At 55.5% G+C, this 21,939-nt stretch overlaps 1 protein-coding gene across 9 annotated transcripts; it reads right to left on the bottom strand.

Moving 5' to 3' along the window:
• Nucleotides 1-1,790: 1,790 nt before the first annotated feature.
• Nucleotides 1,791-21,039, bottom strand: LOC105498075 (insulin receptor related receptor). 9 transcript variants are annotated; one of them, XM_011769893.2, is made up of 22 exons: nucleotides 20,475-21,039; nucleotides 15,788-16,339; nucleotides 13,927-14,230; nucleotides 13,685-13,827; nucleotides 13,335-13,479; nucleotides 10,973-11,187; nucleotides 10,651-10,777; nucleotides 8,241-8,479; nucleotides 7,673-7,840; nucleotides 7,341-7,536; nucleotides 7,094-7,135; nucleotides 6,798-7,018; nucleotides 6,429-6,565; nucleotides 6,184-6,346; nucleotides 5,897-6,002; nucleotides 5,181-5,233; nucleotides 4,762-4,991; nucleotides 4,158-4,268; nucleotides 3,856-4,015; nucleotides 3,409-3,538; nucleotides 3,137-3,271; nucleotides 1,791-2,851 (listed from the first exon to the last, which is right to left on the bottom strand). In XM_011769893.2, exons 1-22 carry the CDS (start codon nucleotides 20,557-20,559, stop codon nucleotides 2,608-2,610), a joined length of 3,906 nt encoding a protein of 1,301 aa, XP_011768195.2. In that variant the 5' UTR covers nucleotides 20,560-21,039; the 3' UTR covers nucleotides 1,791-2,607. The 9 variants fall into 9 exon arrangements, 6 of the variants coding, with proteins under 6 accessions (XP_011768195.2, XP_070939476.1, XP_011768190.2 ...); XM_071083375.1 differs by having other exon boundaries at nucleotides 1,792-2,960; nucleotides 20,475-21,007; XM_011769888.2 differs by having other exon boundaries at nucleotides 1,792-2,960; nucleotides 4,762-5,233; nucleotides 20,475-21,008.
• Between the last annotated feature and the right edge of the window lie 900 nt (nucleotides 21,040-21,939).

Below are 21,939 nucleotides of genomic sequence, written 5' to 3'. Positions count from 1 at the left end.
AGGATCTGCCACAAGGCCACAGGGACAGTTTTGAGGGATGGATGGTAAACATGCCATTCTTTTATGCTCACCTGTCTTCTCCCAGCCAGCTACAGGGTTTTTTTTTTTTTTTTTTTTTTTTGTTTGTTTTTTTCTGGAGTTCTGTCTGAATCTGGGGAAGAGGAGGGGGACCAAGATGGGTGTTTCTGGATTTTAGTCGCTGCATTTACTGTTCTGCCTCTGTAGTAGGTGTCCATCCTTCCTTCTCCAGGTCAACCTGTTGTCTGTCTGCAACTGTCTCTCAGATAGGAGACACGTCTTCGCTCCCCAAAGCTTCCCTGTGGCGTTGGGAAGTCCCACCTCCATCTATCTTGCTACCTAGTTAAATCCACTTCTTTTCTGGGACTTGGACAGCAATAGAGCTCGTTTCCTAGCATCCCTACATCCTTCCCCCAGAAGTATTTCTGGACCAGCCACCACCTGCCCATCTTTGCAGATGCAGCCCCGACGGCATATTAATGAAGCCCTCTTTTCTTCGACTTCCAATCCCTTCCTTAAGCATTTCTACATCCAGACAACCAGCACTGTGAGGGTTAGGGGGCATAGGTGGTGGGGAGAGGGGTTGATCCCACTGCTGCCCTGTGGGCGTTTGCAAATGCAGGCGTGCCTGTGTGCTCTGTGTGAGTGTGCAGGTCTCAGAGCCAGGGCTTGCGTGGAGTCTCTCCACCCTTCCACCCTCCTGGAGGCCTCTCAGAGACCCAGCAACAGAAGGCAGGGAAGCCCAAACTCCCCAACTTTCTCCCTTAGCTGCGGTTCTGCTGATGACCATTAGGGGTCACTGTTGCTTCAGTCACCAATGCGGGGCAGGGGCGGGGTGGGGCTCCACACAGGTGGTCCTTGCTGCCCACCCTGACCCTGTGGGGATAACAGGGTAGTTGTTGTCATAGAGACGGCCTCACGCAGACTCGTGCCCACTCCACTGTGGTGTGAGGGAGCTGTGGTTTGCAGGACAGCTGCTGGTGGGCGTGAGCAAGGGTGCACAGAAGGGCTCATCTTGCCAGACCCAGAGCACGTGGCATGTGTGTGGCATGGCAGCTATACCCCAAGCCCTTGGGTGCAGGAAGCTAAAGAGTTCTGAGCCGTGGGCAGCCCCTCCTGCTGCCACCCCCTTCATCAAGGTTTGAAGTCATTCTTTTGCAACCTTTCCCTCTCAAATGCCCTCATGGCACTGGCAGAAAAACCTGGGAACTGACTCTCCTGTGCAACATCCACATGCCTCAATGGTGTCTCAGATGAACACTGAGATTCTGGCCTCCCAGGATAACCACGGGGTGCCAGACGCACAGACCTTGCTCTGCTGTGTGTCCCCTGGCTTGGGTGGGGGCATCTGGCATGAACAGGTGATGTCATCAGGGCCTCTCCCCGGCCCCATGTCTGACCACTTAAAGTGTGTCCTATGACACTCCAGAAAATACCTATCCAGTGGACCGATATAACAGACATAACAAGGGATGAAATTAAGATGAGATGTTGGGGACAGGTTGGTTCTGCTTGGAGGCCAGACACAAAGGTTCCCTGCCGGGCTCAACCACTCCTGGTCCTGAGCAGGAGATAATTGCAAATTGTTCTGCCTCACTGCCATGGCAACCCTGGCTGCTCGGGTCCTCATGGAGGTGGTGTTTGACAGCAGTGTATTTATCCTGTGTCTCTGCCTTAGGGTCACCACCTCGAGTCCCAGAGGAGGGAGAAAGGAAGTTCATCTAGTGTTAACACCATGTAGATGGAGAGATAATGGCTGCCTGGGACCAGGGTACAAACAGGCCTCGGCATTTATTGTGCCTTCTCCAGTCTTCCCATGAGAGCCAGGGGTGGGGGCAGGGCTGGGCGAGGGTGAGGGGAGGGAGGAAGACCAGGCTCTGAAAGCCTTAAGCATCCAGGGCTAATCATTGAGGGGAGGGACTGGAGAAAGGGTGACTATACTCCAAGGGATGCCCCTGGAAGATAGGAGGAAGGAGCACCAAGCTTGGGGAGCCCTGGGCAGGGCAAGAGGAGAGGAGGAGGTGAGGGCAGGCAGGCTGGGAACCACTCCCCAGGCCCTTGGGTTCTCCCCACGCCACCTGGTCAGTGGAGCTAAGGGGAGGAGTTGAAAAGCAGTGGCAAGCAAGGGAGTCATGTGGACCCCCCATCCCGCCTCCCACACATGCATGGAGAGCGCCCCAGGCCTGCTTCTGATTGCTCATCTAATTTCAAACATGTCGATGGCCCTACCTGTCCACAGGAGACCCCAAACTGAGGGGCAGGACCTCTAGGGTGGGCGGGTCCCCTCTTCCTAGTCTGAGTGGGGTCCCTTTCTCTGAGGGCAGGATGTCTGTCCCTGGCCTGATCTCCACTCCTCTGGCTTTGCCCCTGCTTGCTTTCCCCCGAGGGACTCAGAGTCTGAGAAGCTCCTATGGTGAGACCCCTCTGCCCACCCCCACAGCCTTCCCTGCTCCTGTTCTCTGCCCCACCCTCGGCCACCCCTTGCCATGAGTGGGAGTGGGGATGAACATTCAGACATCTCAGCCACAGAGGTCGGGTCCCTTCCTCTCTCCCCATGGGAGGCCAGCCAGCCAGGGAATGGGGTGCCCCTCAGTGCCCTGGACCCCCATTTTGAGGGCTGCAGTCTGATGAAGGCCCTCTTGGGGTGGGTGAGGAGTCAGGTTCTGCATCGGTGGGAGGCAGGGAGCCCCGGGCCCCCTGGCACTCCGAGCTGTAGTAGAAGGAGAGGAGGCGGAAGGAGGGCCGAAGCTCCTCCTGTATGCTGTCCAGAATGTGCGTGAAAGATGGGCGCAGGCGTGGGTTCGGCTGCCAGCAGCGGCTCATCAGCTCCTGCCTGGTGGGTGTGGGGAGCAGGGTCAGAGGCATCCGGGAGCCCCTGCCGCACTCTCAGCCTCCTGCACTGAGGGTCAGTTGGTAGGAGTGGGGATCGTGGGCCATTATGCCTGGGAGAGTGAGAAGGGATTAAATGGGAGTCGTGGGAGTTTGGAACGGGGGGCGCTCATAACTGAGGGTCAGTGGATGTCAAAGCATCAGAGGAGGTGAGCCAGAATCGTGGGGCCGGGTGGGGGAGGGTTGTAGGTAGATCATCAATGAGGAAGGGGCAGGGGAGGTGACTCACAGCTGAAGGGGACAGCCCTCCAGCTCCTCCAGGACCCCGCCATCCATGACGAACTTGAGCACCTGCTCATTGGACAGGCCCTGGTAGGGTTGTTCAGCCAGGGTCACAATCTCCCAGAGTACCACACCGAAGGACCTGGAGGGCATGCAGGAGCTCCTGAGCCCAGCACCCTTTGTGCTGCTTGGTGCACTCCAAGGGACGGGGGTGTTCCAGGCCCCTCCCCAGATCCCACCTCCACATCCCTGGAGCCCTGTGCTCCAGCTCGGCCCCACCAGACATCCGAGTGGGTGGTGAAGATCCCATCTTTGAGGGACTCAGGGGCCATCCAGCGCACGGGCAGCAGCCCCTTCCCACCCTTGCGGTAATAGTCTGTCTCATACACGTCTCGAGTCATCCCGAAGTCTGGAAAGTGAGGGAGAGGGTGGAGGAGGCGTGGGGCATAAGAGCCACACACTTGCTCCCGCCCCTGGAATACCTCTCCCAATCTTCTCATCCTCCAGAGTCACCAAGAACCCTGGAAAGTAGGGGCTCAATGGACCTCAGAGCTCATCCCATCCAAACCCCTCTGCCCTCAGACAAGAGACTAAGATCCAGAGTGAGGGTGACTTGCCAAGGGTCTCACAGGCTGTCAGGACCAGGGCTGTGGGTTTCCTGATGCCTAGCTTAAGGGAGTCTCTCTACTTTTCAGGCCGCCCTCATCTGTCTGGCACCCTCTGTACCCCCGATCTTGACGGTGAAATCCTGGGACACCATGCAGTTGCGGGCTGCTAGATCTCGGTGCACAAACTTGTTGGCAGCAAGGTAGGCCATGCCATCTGCAATCTCACCAGCCATCTGGATCATTTCCCCCAATGCTGGCTGTGGGAGCCCAGGGTTGTTCTAGAGTCAAGATTGGGGGCTGGTGAGGAAGGAACCCAGAGGCTGGTCTCCTGTCCAGAACTGGCCCCCACCTCCCACACTGTGCCCAACCCTTCTCTCACCCCCAGCCCCTGGGCTCGCTCAGGGTCTTCCTGTTCCCTACCTCTGCCTCAGGCCGCAAAGATCGAAGATGGCTCTTGAGGTCCCCATGGGTCATTAACTCCATGATGACCAGAGTTGGCTGGCCCTGAGACACCACACCCAAGAGACGCACCTGGGACAGACAAAGGGCCTAGCAAACCCCCTAGCTCCCATTGACCCATTTGGCCAAAAGCCTGATCTGCTATGACCACAGTCTGACTCAGACACCAAATCTGACCCTAACCCCAACCATGACTATAACCTGACTCCTGACCTAACAATGACCCTGACCCTAACCCATGACCTTCATCATATCTGATGATCATCACAATCATGAACTTAGCCCAACTTTGGCCTTGAGCCCAATCAGGACTCTAATAATGATCTGGACACCCAATATTGAGCCCCAATCATGACTGATCTCAGCCCTAGCCATGACTCTACCATGGCCCTACTATGACCGTTTGACTCTAACCCTAACCATGACCTTCACCCCAATTAGGATCCTAACCATGGTCCCAATCTTGACCTTAATTGTGCCCTAACCTCATCTCTGACCCTTTCTTTCTTACCACATGACCTTTACACTAATTATGACCCTGACAATGCCTCTGGCTCTCCCTTACCACATGGTGACACTTGAAGGCTTTCATGACAGAAGCTTCCTTGAGGAACTCAATGCGTTCCCGTGGGCTGGCCAGCTCATTCACCGTCTTCAGGGCCACGGGTGTGGACTCCTCTCCAGCCTCAAGTCCTCGTGCCAGGCCCTCATATACCATCCCAAAAGAGCCCTGGCCCAGTTCCCGGATTATCGAGATCTGCTCCCGAGGCACCTCCCACTCATCAGGGACGTACACTGCAAAGAGTTGGAGGGTCGCAAAGCAAAGATGCGCTCTCTGCCACACCTCACCCGCCAACTTCTCTTCTCTTCTGAAGGGTTCCGGTCCCAAGGCTATCTTCTGCAAGAAGGTCTCCTGGAAGTCTGTCTCTGCTCCTCTCCTGTCTCCCTTTCCCATACCACCTGTCCACCCACTCCCAGACCTACTATCAGAGGCGCTGAAGTACTCCGGATTCACAGAAGCATACAGGGTTCTGTTTCTGCAACGGGAGGTGAGGGCGTCAGGTTGGAAGGGTTCTCAGGAAGGAATGAGCAACATCAGAAGGAAGAAGGACATTTCAAGGAGAAGGGAAGTTACTGACCACACCCCCAGCCTTGGTCAGGGTGACTGCTGGGGATCCCTAAGTATCCTCCAAGCTGGCCTTGGCCCTATTCCTGGTTCCGACAGGGAATAGGGAGGATACAGGAGTAAAGGGGCTTCCACCCTATCAGCTAGTCCCTATAGCCAAGCTGATCAAGGTCCAGCCCCGTTTTCCTCTTGCAGTCAGCCTTGGAAGGATCTGACATCAGGCATTCTGGAACACATCCCCAGGCCTCCTGCTTCTCCTCCTAATAAGGGACCAGCTTTATTATTTCTCAGCTTGCGCTGAGATTGTGGTGACCAACAATCCCAGTGTGGCTGGAATGAGGGGTTTCCTAGGATGCGGAACTTTTACTGATAAAACCAGGAAAATCCCAGGCTAACCCGGATAAGTTGGTCACCCTAGCTGAGAGGTATGTTTCCTCCATGTCACCACAGGGGAAGAGTTACTGTCTGTATGGAAGATCTGTCTTTCTACTGTCTCATCTACCTCCCTTTGACAGACTTTATGATGAGGGCTCAGGGAGAAAAGGGGGTGGGGACTGGTGGGACTTATCATCACCTCTTCTTGCCGTAGAAGAAACCAAGGGCAGCAAGAACGATGAGCAGCGTGAGCCCCACAGGGGTGGCAGTGAGGAGGACATGCAGCCCCCCAGCATCCTCCTCCTCTGGCAGTCAGAGGGCAGCAGAGGGTAGAGTCAAAGATGTAGAAGTCAGAGAGAAGGCCATGCTTCTCTTTCCATGCTGGGAGGTGAGGATGGGGAAGGATGCAGGGGAGGGGCTTGTGGTGGGCTGGGGACCAGGTGGGGCTTTTCGGTGATACAGGTCTGTGACAGAGGCTGCGTATACCTGGGCCAAGGATGTAGAAGGCAACACTGTCTGTCCAAGAGCCATTGCCAGCCAGTGAGGTTGCCCTAACCCTGGCAGAGTAGTTTCCAGGGGGCAGCAGGGCCAGGTGGACTCCCCCAAACTTCGCATATCGAAGACGGGACACACAAAGCACTGTGGCCTCCTGAGAGTAACCCAGAACAGCTGGCTGGGAAGGCGATGTAGGCACAAAACGGGACTGGGATGGGGATCCCACGGGCACCTACCTCTCCCAAGCGGCGGTACTTGATTTCGTACTTGAGGATGAGTCCGTTGGGGTCTGGTGGCTCGAGCCAGCGCAGGAGGACACTGTTCTTGCTGGAGGCCTCCCAGGCCACCTTTCCTGGAATACCATCAGCCTCTCCTGCGGGAAGGGGCATCCAGCAGCCAGGCCAAAAGTGGTTCATCTCACTTTATGTTCAAACCCAAGCTAAACTGGGCTGAGCTGGGAGGTGGGGAAAGCTTTGGGATTATGGGAACTGAGAGGAGCAAGCAAAGCGAGGCTCTGGGGTTAGCAAGAAGTCAAACCCTAAACCCTTGCACAGGGTCCTCGGGGTCGGTGATGGGGATAGAAGGTGCGTGTGTGGGTCACCTACTGTGGGGCATGGTGCGCGCAAAGACGAAGGTGGCGGCGCTGCAGCCCACGGTGTGCGCCGCGTGGTTGCAGGCATGGATGTCGATTCGGTATTCCGTGAAGTGGCGCAGGCCGCTCAGCACCGCTCGCTCACGGGGTACCTTGTCCTCCTGGATCTCGAAATCCGAGCTGTTGTCCCCCAGCCGGAGGGGCCCAGTTGCCCGGCGGTGCCGCCCGGAGTCCCTGGGGAGAGCGAGTCAGAGCCAAGGCCCAGCCCCAAAAGCCACGCCCCTCAGCCACGGCCCTAGTCCTTCTCACCTTTGGGGGCTCTTGTTGATGGACGTCACCTTCCAAGGGGATCTGGGGAGGCCAGGGGTAGCCCTATCAGGCCTGTCCGTGTGCATCCCTACGCCGTCTGCAGCGCGCACTGCCTCCAAAAGCACCCACAACCCGGGCCCCGCCCACACAAGCAAGGCTCCGCCCACAAACCCCACCCCTCCAGCAAGACCCACCCCTCACAGGCCCCACCCATCAGACCGGCCCAGGCCGCGAGCGCTCTTCGCACTTGGGGATGGTGATCGCGTTGTGTAGAAAGTTTTCAAACTTCTTTTGGAACGAGGCCTCTTGCGCCTCCAGCGGGGGCAGAACCTGACCAGGAGGTGGGTGCTGGCAAGGGCAGCAGCCGGACTCCATCTCTGCTTCAGGATCTCCGTCTTCGCGGTCGAAGCGCGGGTCATTGTTGCTGGTGGGCAGCCGCAAGCCTGGCGCCGCAGCGGGAAGACACTAGTAAGACAGGCCGTCTACCCGCCCCTGATTCCCCCATCTGCCCCGGCCCTGCGCCTCCATCTTCCCTTCCCCACCCGCCCCGCGGCCGGCCTGCGCGTCGTCCCTGCCCACCGCGGTGGCAGTAGTCATTGAGGTAGAGGTCGCCGTCCTCTGCCAGCCGCTGCCACAGCACCAGGTAGTAGGTGAGGTTCCCGTTGCGCTGGGTGGGTGGCTTCCAGCGCACCAGGAGGTGGGAGGAGGAGTTGGACGTGGAGATGACGTCCTGGGGCACCGTGGGAGCTAGGAGTGCGAGAAGGATGCAACTCAGGGGTTGTGGGGCTTCCTCTTGAATACTGTCTAGTAATGAGCCCCTCTCTCTGGGGTCCAACAGCCCTGTTCTCCCGAAGAATAGGTGATCCTCATCTCTGCTTTCCTAGAACTCACTGTTTTGTTTCTGTCCTCCCCTTCTCTGCCATAGGCCCTTGAGTTCCCTCAACTACTGACTCTGGACTGTCCCAATCCCAGCCCCGCAAGGACCTAGGCAGATGCCCCGTCTTCTTTCTAGGACTCAAGCATCTGGCCTCCCAGCCTCTGTGGGCCAGGTGTTCAGTGCTGCGGCTTCTCTATTTCTGATGTCTGTGCTCCCCTGTTCTCATGGATGCAGGCGTCTGACTGACTCTTGCGCCCTCCAAATGCTTACCTGCAGGCAGCGTTCGGAGGTAGACGATGGGACTCTGGGCTCCTTGATGGGGGCTGTCCTCATCAGTGGTTAGCGTTATGGCCCGCACAAACACTGCGTACTGTGTCCAAGGCTTGAGGGAGGCTAGGGTCACCCCTGGCTCCTGGGTGCGGCTTAGGGGCAGCTCCACATCCAGCAGGTTCCAGCTCTGGGTTCCACAAGCATCTGGACCCACGTGCTCTGTGGCATTCTGGAATGGGCTGAACACCCATCCCCAGAGCTGAGGGGTCATTCAACCCCACCCCCAAGTTCTGGCACCTCCCCGCCCCCTCCCCCGCACTGAATCACTCCAGGACTATCATTGTCCTTCTTCCAGTACGTGTGAGGGCAAAGCCATGACTCCAGCCACCTGTTAGACCCTGGCAAAGGTGGGGAGGGGACGGCCTTTGATATCTGTGTCAGTGAAATTTGTAATGATGTATCTCCTCATCCTTAGCAGGGAATATCGAGCTCTAGCTTCAATGAATATTGAACAAATCTTGCATTGTATAAATAAAACAAGAAAGTGTGTGTGAAAGAGTCCCCTCTCCTAGAAACAGCAAGCAATAAGGTTATCCTAATTCCCCTAAGTGTACTTGCCTGGAACCAGGACCTGGAGACTGCTCCCTTCCCAGTATCTTCACTTAGGCCCTTGAATTGACTTTGGAGGTTTATGAGCCTCCCAAACTATAGGGAAAGTTTGGTGCATGTGTGATTTTCTAGAGGGTTCCTAGCTTCAACAGCTCCCAAACATGTCCATGACCCTAAAAGGCCAAGATCCATTGCCACAGGGAAATTAAGGGGCCAGAGGCAACTAGTGCTGGCTGCCTGAAGGCCAGTTTCGGGGCAGGGCTTGGGGAAGCATCACTGGCTTTAGGGGTAGAAGAGGGCTCCCTGGGGGAGATGAAAGTGGGACCCACATGGGAGATAGCAGAATAGACCACGGGAGACAATGGAACATCACACTGATGTTCATGATATTTGTTTCTTTGGTTTGGGAAGGGGGTGATGGAATTCATGTCGAGCCAGGGACAAAACTTGAGGGAGGTCATATTGGGTGGTGATGGGGGAACTTGTGGCCCAGCTGGAAGTGCCTGCCTTTGTTGGGACCTATAAGCAGGATAGTCCAGGAGCATCTTGGGGAGGGGTGCGCAGGGGCTCATAGTGGGTGTCATGGGAGCAGGTGTCCTGTGAGGCATGACACACTGAGCAGGTCTGGGTCTGTTTGGAGTCAGGGTTGGGCAGGATCTGCAGTGTGTGTCTCTGAGGGAGCATAGCTGCAGCCACACTGCAAGGCAGTGATGTTAGGGAAGCTTCTTGAAGGACTCCCAAGGTTCTCTGCTCTTTGAGCCCAGAGACAGCTGTGTATAGTTGTGCCGATTGTGAAGTGCCCAAGCCGGGGAGCCAGGGGAGATTCACAATGTAGTCAGGCCAGTGCTCCATAGAGTGCAGTCCACAAACCAGCAGCTTCAACATCTCCTAGGAGCTTATTAGACATGTAGATTCTTGGGCCCTACTCAGGATTAACTGAATCAGAATTAGTGAGGGTGAGGCCCAGGAATTTGTATTTAACAAACTCTCCAGCTGCCCATGCTAGAGACCTTCACCTACCACTGAGACCTAGGAGAGTCTTGGCCATTTGAGTGGGTCTCCTACAACTGACTTCCTTCCTCTGTCCTCCCAAGCCAGACCCTGAGCTGGTGGTCAGCTAAGTTCTCTCCATTCTAATTCACAGGAAATGCTTCTAAGCCAGGTGGCCTCCATCTTCTATACTATCTATCAGAGAGAGAGAGAGTATGAACTCCTTACTCCTGCTCTCTCAGTCTGCATTCGAAATCCATCTCCCTCCTCTAAGGATGTCTCCTTTTGATTCCTAGCCGTGTTTTTGGAGAAGTCCTTCCTGTGGTCTAACCACTATCCTTACTGTTAGGGTCAGTTGACTCTCGCCAAAGAAAAGAGCAGTGTGGTCCCTGGCGGCCCCTGCTCCCTCCCTTCCTAAGGCTTAAACGAAATGCTGGCAGAGCTGCTCATAAAACTGGCCAAATTAGTGGGCGCTCCCCAAACCGCTGCTGGGGCAGGAGCGTGTGGTCAGTGTAGAACATTAACATAATGAATTGAAGTTTAATGATCCAAGCCTTCCCAGCACGATGGCTCTCCTGGGCTCTCAGAAGCCCTGTCTTCTCCATTTCACTTGGTGAGGGGAAACCGAGGCACGGAGGCATGAAGAAGGTGAGAGAGCCAGACCTGGACCCTACCACGGAGTACAACTTGGGGGTCCTGGCTTCCTGGGTCTTCATAGCCTCGCTGAGCTCCGCCCTCACCTGCCTGTGGTCCCTAAGAAATTGGCCTCGTCCGGCCCCGCCCCCGCTCCGGCCCCGCCCCCGGCACTCACGACTCCTTGTAGTACACGATGAAGCTGAGCAGGTCGCGGGCCTCCAGTGGCTCGTAGCGCTCCCAGCGTAGCAGGATGCGGTCTGCCTCCGTCACGTTGGACACGAAGCGCAGGGTGCGAGTCTGGCCTGGGTGGGAAGAGGGGCCTGCTCTCAACCACGCCTGCCAGCTGCTTGAGCGCCCACCCTGACTCCGCGGCATCCCATTCCCAGTGAGACCACGAAGAGAACTTCTCAGGCTGTCCCCGCTCGAGCACCCCTCCCCTGGGTGCGCGTGTCTAGTGTGTGGCCGCTTGTCCACAGGCACTGGGGTTGGGGTCTCACAGGCGGCGCGGTCTCCGTTGGTGCGGGGGTTGATCTCAGCCTTGTTCTGCCGACCTCGTGTGCCCGTCACCTCCTCCAGTCGGTAGATGTGCTCCAAGCAGAGGCGCGGGTTGAAGGCGAAGTAGATCTTGCCCACGGGAATGGTGAGCCCCGCGGCCACCCAGGACCCTAGCTGCTGTAGGTTCTGGTTGTCCAGCACGTAGAGAGTGTAGTTCCTGGGGGAGGCCAGGGGACCTTGCTTTGCGGGGAGGTGGGGGCAGGGGGTAGGAAAGGGGATGGCTTATGGGTTCCTCCTGGAGGGGTTTTGCTGAGCCCACAGAGGGGGGCACTCAGTGGCCGGCTCACACCAGCACACCGGGGACATTCGTGCATACCCACTCTGTGCCACTGACCAGGGGTATGATGTCTGCCAAGTGACCCCATCTTTTGGTTTTCCTCATCAGTGAAATGGGATCCACAGCTTCCCTGCCCCCATCCTTCCCTTGACTCTCTTTAAACTGAGCACCGGCGGCCGGGCATGGTGGCTCAAGCCTGTAATCCCAGCACTTTGGGAGGCCGAGATGGGCGGATCACAAGGTCAGGAGATCGAGACCATCCTGGCTAACACGGTGAAACCCCGTCTCTACTAAAAAAATACAAAAAACTAGCTGGGCGAGGTGGCGGGCACCTGTAGTCCCAGCTACTCAGGAGGCTGAGGCAGGAGAATGTCCTAAACCCGGGAGGCGGAGCTTGCAGTGAGCTGAGATCTGGCCACTGCACTCCAGCCTGGGCGACAGAGCAAGACTCTGTCTCAAAACAACAACAACAACAACAACAACAACAACAAAAACTGAGCACCGGCTATGTGCTAGACTCTGGAGGCTTCGGAGACAGGAGGAGGAGTGGTGCTCAGCCTGGGCCCTTCTTCTCCAGCTGAGGTGTGGACAACCCTGGGGTACATGCAATGTGTCTGGAGACATGAGAAGCCACAGGGAGTCACTAGACTAGATGGTAACTTTGTTTTTTTTCCTCACTCTGTCACCCAGGCCAGAGTGCAGTGGCCCAATTGTGGCCCACTGACGCCTTGACCTCCCGGGCTCAGGTGATCCTCCCACCTCAGCCTCCTCAGTAGCTGAGACTACAGGCATGCACCACCACGGTCGGCTAATTTTGTATTTTTTATAGAGACCGGGTTTCACCATGTTGCCCAGGCTGGTCTCTAACTCCTGGGTTCAAGTGATCCTCCCACCTCGGCCTGCCAAAGTGCTAGGATTACAGGCGTGAGCCACCGCATCTGGTCTGGATGGTTATTTATTTATGTATGTTCTGAGCCAGTCTCCCTCTGTCACCCAGGCTGGAGTGTGGTGGTGTGATCTCAGCTCACTGTAACCCCTGTCTCCCAGGTTCAAGCGATTCTCCTGCCTCAGCCTCCTGAGTAGCTGGGACTACAGGTACCCACCACCACACCTGGCTAATTTTTGTATTTTTAGTAGAGATGGGGTTTCTCCATGTTGGCCAGGCTGGTCTCGAACTCCTGACGGCGTGTGATCCCCCTGCCTCGCCCTCCCAAAGTGCTGGGATTATAGGCAGGAGCCACTGCACCCGGCCTGGATGGTAATTTAAAACATTCTCTCTTTTTTTTTTTTTTTTTTTTTTTTTAAGATGGAGTCTCTCTCTGTAACTTAGGCCCTAGGCTGGAGTGTAGTGGCACGATTTCGGCTCACTGTAATCTCCACCTTCTGGGTTCAAGCAATTCTCCTGCCTCAGTCTCCCAAGTAGCTGGGATTAAAGTCACGTGCCACCACGCCCATCTACTTCTTTTGTATTTTTAGTAGAGATGGAGTTTCACCATGTTGGCCAGGCTGGTCTTGAATTCCTGACTTTGAGTGATCCACCTGCCTTGGCCTCCCAAGGTGCAGGGATTACAGGCATGAGCCACCGCACCCAGCTCATTCTTTTTATTTTAAAAAATCCTGGCTACATTATAGGTAGGTCTTGACTGGCAGGTGATAGGAATGGGTCTCAAACCCAGGCAGTCTTGCTCTGCAGTTGACAGGACCAGATGATGACAATTATAGCCAACCGTTATAGAGTTATATGTGACTGTAATTTATATTGTATATACTGTGTTCCAGGCATTGTTTTATGTGCTTTACACATAACAACTTGAGTAATATTCAAAACAGCCCTAAGAAGTAAGTAATGTTATATTAACCCTATTTTACAGATTAGAAAACTGAAGACCAGAGAAGTTAACCTACTCAGAGTCACACGGCTAGTGAGTAGCAAAATTGGTTCCAGAGCCCATTCTCTTCACCACTGTTCTGGGAGTAATGGAGGAAGGAGTGTAATAGAAGGAGCTGGTCAGAGGCCTAACCCTTACCCGTCCACCATGGCGTCTCCCCGAATTAGTTTGAGGTTCTTGAAAAAGCCCAGGGACACGAGGGCAAAGGAGTGCTTGATTTTGAGGAAGCCAGTAATGGTTTCTACCAGCCCCAGGCTGTGCTGCAGCTGCGGCTCCAGGTTGTCTAGGGATGGGAAGACAGGGCTGGAGCAGGGAAGGTGATGGGTCCATGGGGCAAGGGGGCTGAATGGGGGCCCCGGGAGGGTGGACCCTCAGGACTGAGACCCAGGATGATGGAAAATCGTGCTGAGTTGGGTCATTGTAAGGGGTGTGTCTGGGAGGAAGGGAATGACCAGGAGGAGGAGTGTGGCCCCAAAGTAGGTACTGACAGCCCTGGCGAAGGTTGAGGATGAGGCTTCCCTCCACATGCGTGCAGCCCACCAGATCCTGTGCCGCCTGGATGGAGTCGATGGTCTTGGTGCCTACCTTGCACTCTTTAGGGCACAGCCCCTCGCACTTGTGGCAGAATATGCTAGCAGGAGCAAGCAGATATCCTGAGCCTTGGACCAGTTTGGGCCTCCTCAGGCCTCCTCACTGCTCCCAGGGTGCCCCCCACCCTCCCTACACTCACCTGCTGCTATTACGGGTGAAGCCAGAAGGGCACTGGGCCAGGCAACTGCCCTGGTGTATGCCGAAGGTGGAGGCACGGCCGGGCACAGAGCGCAGGCTGGCACAGCGCTCAGCTGTGACACAGCGCCAGGACTCATACTGGTAGGTGCCTGGCGGGCAGGCCCACAGGCAGGCACCCTGGAAGTAGAGGTGGCGGCAAGCTACACAGGCACGAGGGTCTTCCGGCTGGCTGCAGCCCCCCAGGCATTCAGTGTGGCAGCACTCGCCCCTCGCTGTGCAAGCCAGCCCATGGGGGCAGGGGCACACTGTGGGGAGAGTGGTGTGTTAGACCTTGGCCATGCCCCCTCAGTCCTGGCTGTCCTTCCAATGCTGGCCCCACCCTCTTTCTCTTGGGATGACACTCAATCTGCACCCAGGTCCCTCCCATTCAGATGACACTGGTAGCTGACTCTGTTTCCCTCCGATGGGATTCTTGAGGACAAGGACTGTGGCCCTGTCTGTGGCTCCCCAGCTCCCACAGTGCCTAGTCGGGGTGTCAGAGCTCAGGACAGAGCAGCGACCTTGTCCATCAGGGTTGTTGCTCTCCAGCCTGCTGTCCTGTCTATCCTGTCTAGGCCTGGTGCCCAGATCATGGCTGGGCATGGCGCCAGGGTGAGCGGGCCAGCCTCTCCTGAGCAGCTAGGCCCACGGGCCTGGGTGTATGTGCAAGGAGGGGCCAACATCCGTCGTTTTACCCACGCTCCTGCCCATGCCGCCCCCACCTCAGCTCCCCGCCCTGGGCAGGAGGAGGCTCCAAGCAGCAGTGGGAGGGTTTGGGGTTGGAGGCCCAATTGCCTAAAAACTGCACAGTGGCAGCTGGCTGGCTATGGGAACGATCTGTGGGGCAGGGGTCAGCCAGGTCGTGTTGACACTGTACACGAGAGGATGCGCAGCAGCTGTGTTTACAGCCAACAGGGAGGCATCAGGGAGGTGGAGCACAGCTGATGCAGCAGGGATCTGGTTACTCTCCCACCCGCCCTGCTGCTGAGGCACTGGGGGCGAGAGCAGCTGACCTCCAGGAGCTGAGTGGAAAAAATCCCCAGGTTGGGGGACCCCAGATCTGCTCCCCACCTCTGAAAGGTTTTCCTCTCCTTTCCTATAACGTTTTGCTTCCTCCTGCACCAGCCATCCCTTTTTTCTCCTTCCTCCTTTCTCTATTGCCTTTTTCCTCTCCTTGCATCATCCTAAAGGTACCACCTTACATCTTTGCTGTCACCTGTTCAGTTCTTCACTGATCATCTCCTTTCTTCTCCTGCTCACCCCAAACCTCAACCTCCCATTACAGTACTGCCAGCTGACCCTGGAACACTGTGCTGTGGCCACTCTGAGTACGAACATAGAACTGCTACCAGGACCCAGGCACTGCTCTGACGCTTTGTAGAGTAACTCATTCCTCATGACACCCAATGATCATTTTACAGCTGAGGAAACTGTGGCACAGAGGGGCTAAGTGAACATAGCCAGTAAGTGGTAGAGCTGAGACTTGAACCCAGGCCCTCTGCCTTTGGACTTAACCACTGCCCCACACTGCTTCTTGTGCTGCCTACTCTCCGTTCGTGCCTGCTGTTTTCCCCCCATGCCCACCTTGAACCTGTCCTTCACCTACTCCATGATGCCGTCATGGGCCTACCCCTTAGCTGTCTTATGCCACATTGGTTATTTAACTTTTCTGAGCCTTTGTTTCCTTACCTGCCTCATAGGATGAGTGCGGATTAAAAAACAGTGGCACTGAAAGTACTGAGCCATACCATCCTGTGACCACCCAGCCCCATGTGACCCTGCTGTTTCTGTTCCCTACACTCATGTTCTGTGCCAGTGCCCACCTCTCTGGCAGTGGCTGGAGGTCCAGCATCTGTAGTCAGTGTGCCCGCTGAAGGTGGTCTTGGCACAGGATTCGCCAGCAGCACCCAGCACACCAGGGCACACGTCAGCACACTCCTCGCCCAGCTTGTTGCCCACAATGTGGTTGGCACCAGGTGCTGGCTGCAGCAGACCCCAGTCAATGGTGGAGAGGTGGCAGAGTTCCTGGTTCTTCTCCACACGCACAGCCCCACGCAGCACGGCCCCAAGCGCAGGTAGTCCCACGTCACGCAGATGCGGCATCTCAAAGATGACCAGTGCGTAGCCCAGGAAGAGGCGCGTCCCGCGGATGACTGCTAGGTTGGGGAAGAGGTCGCGCAGGCTCTCCAGTCCGTAGACACGGAAGAGCAGCAGGTAGTCGGTGACCTGGGTGAGGCGAGGGAAGCTGAGGCCGCGGAAGTCCTCCCCGGTGGCTGTGAACATGAGCAGGATCTGCAGGTGGCCCTCCACCACGCTGCAGTTCTCCAGTCTACGAAGCTCTGCCACCTCAGAGCGAATGTCCAGGCTGGGACACACTGTGGGCATACATGGCATGCAGCATTGAGTACAGCCCAGGCCAAACTCCCCATCCAGTCCTGGCAGCTTTGGGGGGGAGCCACACTGGCAGTAGGACAATGAGTGAGAAGCCAGGCTCTGCTCCGGGTGTGGGGTGGCCTCCTCCCTGGGGTCCAGAGGGCTCACCTGCAGCCTGCAGGGTCTCTACCAGATGAGCCACACAGGCAAAAATGAACTCCTGACCCTCTCTCCCAAGCCCATTTCCCCTTCTTAGTTAATAGCAACTTCATTCTTGCAGTCAGGCTCCCAACCTAAAGTCACTTTTAACACCTTTCTTTTTCACCTTCTACATCCTGTAGGTTTATCTTTAAAATATGTCCAGAATCTGAACTGCTTGTTGACACCTTCACAGCTTCCACCATCATCTTCCCCTGGATTGACAGTAATAGCCTCTCAAACTGTCTCCCCAATTCCACCCTTGTCCCTCTTTGGGACATTCTCCACTCTGCAGCCGGAGTGATCTCAAAACACAGATTGATCACGTTTCTCCTCTGCATATAACCCCTCATGACTTCCATCTGTCTTGATCTTACCACAGCCTACAGGGCCCTGCATGATTTGAGCCCCTGTAGCCTCTCTGATTTCATCCTTTTTATCTTCTTCAGCCACATTGACTTCTTTGCTATTCCTTATATATAACAGGAGTTTTACTAATGTGACAAGCCAGCAAAGCTCCTGCCTTGGGGTCTTTGTCCTTCTCTTCCTTCTGGCCAGAACCCTCTTCCCTCTACATGGCTTGCTCACCTCCATAAGTCTGGCCAAATGTCCCCTTCTCAAAGAGGCCTTCTCTGACCATCCAATTTTATTTATTTATTTATTTGATATGGAGTCTTACTCTGTCACCCAGGCTAGCGTGCAGTGGCACAATCTCAGCTCACTGCAGCCTCCATCTCCCGGGTTCAAGCGATTCTCCTGCCTCAGCCTCCCGAGTAGCTGGGATTACAGGTGCCCGCCACCACACCCAGCTAATTTTTTGCATTTTTAGTAGAGATGAGGTTTTACCATGTTGGCCAGGCTGGTCTCCAACTCGTAACCTCAATCAATCCACCCACCTTGGCCTCCCAAAGTGCTGGGATTACAGGCGTGGGCCACCACGCCCGGCCTGAATATCCTATTTAAAATTGACTTCTATTTTCACTGGTTGGGTGCAGTGGCTCACATCTGTAATTCTAGCACTTTGGGAGGCCAAGGTGGGAAGAATACTTGAGCCTAGGAGTTCAAGACCAGCCTGGGCAACATGGCGAAACCCCATCTCTGCAAAAATATACAAAAAGTAGCCAGGCATGGTGGTGCACACCTATAGTCTCAGCTACTCAGGAGGTTGAAGTGAGAGGATCTCTTGAGCCTAGGAGGTCAAGGCTGCAGTGAGCCGTGATCACGCCACTTCACTCAGCCTGGGTGACAGAGTGAGACCCTGTCTAAAGATAATTATAATAAAATAAATAAAATAAAATTGTGACACTCTTTACTCCCCCTTCTGCTTTATTTTTCTCTATAATTCTTAAAACTGACTAGTGTGTGTGTGTGTGTGTGTGTATGTGTTTGTGTATATGTGTTTGTGTGTGTATAATATTTTGAGACAGGGTCTCACTCTGTTGCCCAGGCTAGAGTGTAGTGGCAGGATCATAGTTCGCTCCATCCTTGAACTCCTGGCCTCTTCAAGTAATCCCTCTGCCTCAGCCTTCCAAAGTGATGGGATTACAGGTATCAACTATCATGCCTGGCCATATACTTATTTTTAACACTGGCTAAAATATAATTTATATATTAATATAGATATTTATTTATAGGAACAGATATATTTTGTTTATTGTAAGCTCCATAAGGGCAGGGATATTTGTATAATTCATGTTGTACCCTAGTAGCTGGTAGAGCTCCTGGCACAAAATTGGCCCTCAGTAAATATCTGATGAATGAATGAATGAGTGAATTCTGTGACTGGGAAGAAGTGATCTGAGCTTCATAGGTCCCATGTTTCTCCCAGCCTTAAGGGAGTTGGATGCCTGTTCCCTGAATTAATTTGATTACTCTTGAAGGGACATTCCATTGCTAAAGATTCAAGTTTCATTTCCTCAGCCTGACATTGTAGGGTGTAGATAAACCGTTCCTTACTAATGCCTCCAGCCTCAGAAGGGTCCTTCAGCCTCTAGGGACAGACCTACCTTCCCTGACCCTCTGGCCTGGAGTTAATCACTTCCCCTTCAGGCTCAGCTACACTTAGTCCAGCACCCACGTCAGATTACCTGGGGGCATTGCTCCAAAATTTTTGTATATATCTCTGTCACCCCCTCCAAGGAGGGTGGGACCCTTGTCAGTCAGCTCTGCATTCCCTCAGTTGTGCCCAGTCCAGGGCTGGAACCACTGGGCACTCAGGAACCATGGACAATGGACACTCCTTCCTTGGGGACCTGGATGTGTCTGGCTTCTTCACTAGAGCCCAAGCCCCACTTCCGTTTCTCTCCCTGGACTCACTTGCTCCCAAGAGGGCCTTCCGTGGCTCCCCACTGCAGAAGATTCAAGTTTGAATGTTTCAGCCTGACATTCAGCTGCTGACAATGTCTCCAGCCTCTACTTCCCTTCCCACAGAGCCCTCCGGTGTTATCACAGACACCACACGCCACATGCCACGCTCTCCAGGCCTCATTGCTGATAGTTTGTTAAGAGAGGTGGGCAGGCAAGGCTGGCTCCCTGGGGGTTACTTCACATATTCTCCCCGTTGTCATTAATGGTCCTGAGCTTGGCTCTGCCCAGCAGCTCTCTGTGAGTGTGTGTGTGTGTCTGAGCCCACACAGGTACACATACAAAAAAGAGGGAGAGAGAATGAGAAAACACTTCTATCCCTTCCAGGCGAAAGCCAATCAGGCTCTGCCAGGCAGATGGGGGTTCTCTCAGGCGCCCACTTCCCATCATGCCCCTGCCTCTCCAGGGCTCCCCTGATGGGAGTCATTTGGAAAAACAAATCTAAAACCTTCACAGTTTAACCCCTGCCTTCCCTCAGGACCTGGCTCTATGCAGAGCTGCACTGGGAACAGAACATCTGGGTCCCCTAAGCAAATACTAGCCCCTCCAAGGACGTGCTCCTGTCCTGACAACCACACTCCCAGCTGGCATCTGCCGTGCAGAAGGGGGGGTTTTGGTGGTTGGGGGAGTGGTGCTATGCCTTACAGACAGAGGCTCTGTGACTAGCACCCTTCAGGGGACCTCCTACCTAGCCCATTGCATCACTCTCCCGTCTCCATGGGAAGAGGAGACTCCCCTGCCCCTGGGAGCCCCCAGTCTGAGGAGCATCATAGGACCCCTGGGGCAAGCACAGAGTCTGGATTCCTGAGCTGCTTCAGTTTGGAAGAGAATGGTGGGACTGGGGAAGGGGATACCTCTTACTCTTTCCCTTTTTGAAGCTTCCACCCTCAGCTCTTTTTCGTCTTTCTACCAAGCCCCCAGTACCTCCATGAGGGTCATTTAGTCTATAGAGTGCCCCCGCCCCTCCTGTCTAAAACGTATTCGTGGGAAGTATCTAGCCTGCAGGACAGGCCCTGGGGTGTTGAGGAAAAGCAGTATTTCCCCAAAACCAGCCTTCCTCCCTGTAGGGATCGCGCCCTAAGAGGCGGGACACACGACAGGGCCCTGGAGGCAGGAGCTCGGGACCCAGTCTAGATTTACCCTTAGTTCTCAGAGCTGCAGTTTCCTGTAGGCAACATTGCCTCCATTACTTAATGGTGCCTGGTTCTCAGCTACCTATCCCCCCCCCGGCCTCTTCCCCTTCAGTGGCCCTAGAGATGACTTCTAACACTCTCATGGCCTCATTTGGGTTTTCAGGCAAGCTTCACTGGGATCACAGTTTAACTAGTAGGGATGGAAGATATCTACTCATCCTCATTTTGAAGTTCTTCTCACCTCTCAGGGAGCTGAGGGAAAAACATCTTTATGTGGGGAACTAACTGCTTTTTCTGCTGGGTAGTTCTCTGGAGAGCTAACCCCAGCCTCCGTGTTCCAGTGCAGAGTAAGTGGATGTGCTGTGGCTGCAAGCTCAGTTGTTTGGCCTCCCAGCTGGCTGGGAGGGAGGTAGGGGTCTGGGAGCCAGTTCTGGGGACTCACCCTCTACTGTATCCAGGCCAAATCCCAACGAGAGGAAGATCACAGGCAGGCATGCTCCCCAGGGCCACAGACTAGGCACTGCCATTGTCCCAGCCCTGGTTTGTGTCCAGTCCCGGCTCTCCTCCTGGTGACCCTGGGGAGAAGGATTTGACAAGCCCTAAGGGACACAGAGACCAGGGTTCAGATAGGAGAGGGAGGGCAGGGACAGAGAGACAAGGAATCCCACACAGAGATAGCAGGAGACAGAAAAAAAGAAATGAGAGTCACAGAGACACAAAGACAGTGACAGGCAGCTGGAGACAGAGAGACTCAGCATGAGATTGAGAGATGGGGACAGAGATGCAGACAGTGACAGGGAGAGAGAGAAAATGACACAGGGTTCTGAGCAAAAGGCAGGCCGAGAGGCCAGCCAACCCTGAGGGCAGAGCAGAAGGCTGGGGACCGCTCCCAAGGAGGGCAGCGGGGGTCCCCGGACGCGTGGGACTCCACAGGGAGAGTCTCCCTGGATCCCTCTGGGCGCGCGGCCCCCCAGCGCCAGCTGACCGCGCTGACTGCGGTCTTTCCCAGGGCAGGCACGCAGGGGCCGCGCCCAGCTCCCGCCCTCCCCGCCCCCCGCCGAAACAGATTGGTTCGCAGGGACCTTTCCGTTCTCTCCGCCCCTCCAGCCAAGCCAAAATATTTAGCCTAACAACTGAGGGGAGGACATATCTGTTGGGGAAATAAGGCCAAAATACGGGGGGAAGGGTGGGCCAAGAACTGAGCTTCCTCAAATCCCGCTGCGGCTGCAGCGGGTCCCCCCAATCCTTTGTCCCCACCACAAGCTTCTTCCAAGTGGGGCTGCACCGCCGGAGGGGCAGCCAGAGCCCGGGCTTCTGGGGAGGACTGTGTCTAGATTCTGCTTCCCGGTGCTTTGACACCTGCCGGGTAACTTCTGGCAGCCTCGACCCGGGAGAACGTGGACAGCCTTTGGCCTCTCAGAGCCCCTCTCAGCCTCCCAGGAGGCCTCCCTGTCCTCTTTGGAGACCCCTTAGCGCCAGGCTCCGTCACCGCCTAGTCCCTTGGTTCTGACCAATATCCCGATGAAGAAGGCGATCACTGTGTGGGGCTCTGCCTCCGTCTGGTCATCTTCTTGAACTCAGGCTGCTTGGTCGGTCAGTGTGTCCCTGTCTCGGGGATTTGGGGGACCATTCATGCTGGGGCCTTGGCGGAGAGGAGAACTGCCAGCCTCTAGGAGGCCATCCTTCGCCTGCTCCCTGGGGCTTTGCCTGTCTCCCCGCCAAGAGAGACCCCTCTTCCCCTCGCTCTCCTCAGCTTGAGACGGATGGGTTCGTGCAGCCACAGAGGCTTGCGCGGTGGGAGGGGTTGGGACCAGCCTTCTGATGCCCTGGGTGCTGGGGATCCTGGGGCTTTCCAGGTGCGCGGCCACCAAGTTGCACGGTCCTCAGCTCCACCTGCGGGCGGCTCC

This window comes from Macaca nemestrina, chromosome 1 (assembly GCF_043159975.1).
Source record: "Macaca nemestrina isolate mMacNem1 chromosome 1, mMacNem.hap1, whole genome shotgun sequence".
Taxonomy (NCBI): Eukaryota; Metazoa; Chordata; class Mammalia; order Primates; family Cercopithecidae; genus Macaca; species Macaca nemestrina.
The sequence above is the reverse complement of the archived record's forward strand: the minus strand, read 5'-3'. Positions and strand labels throughout refer to the sequence as shown.

What these genes read in the sequence shown, in the direction of transcription:
- LOC105498075 (XM_011769888.2), bottom strand. Translation starts at nt 20,559, where the DNA reads ATGGCAGTGCCTAGTCTGTGGCCCTGGGGAGCATGCCTGCCTGTGATC. An exon ending in TGGCCTGGATACAGTAGAGG is followed by an intron (nt 16,340 to 20,474) that starts GTGAGTCCCCAG and finishes GTATGCCCACAG; the next exon opens with TGTGTCCCAGCCTGGACATT. An exon ending in GAGGGCTGTCCCCTTCAGCT is followed by an intron (nt 2,961 to 3,136) that starts GTGAGTCACCTC and finishes TCACTCTCCCAG; the next exon opens with GCATAATGGCCCACGATCCC.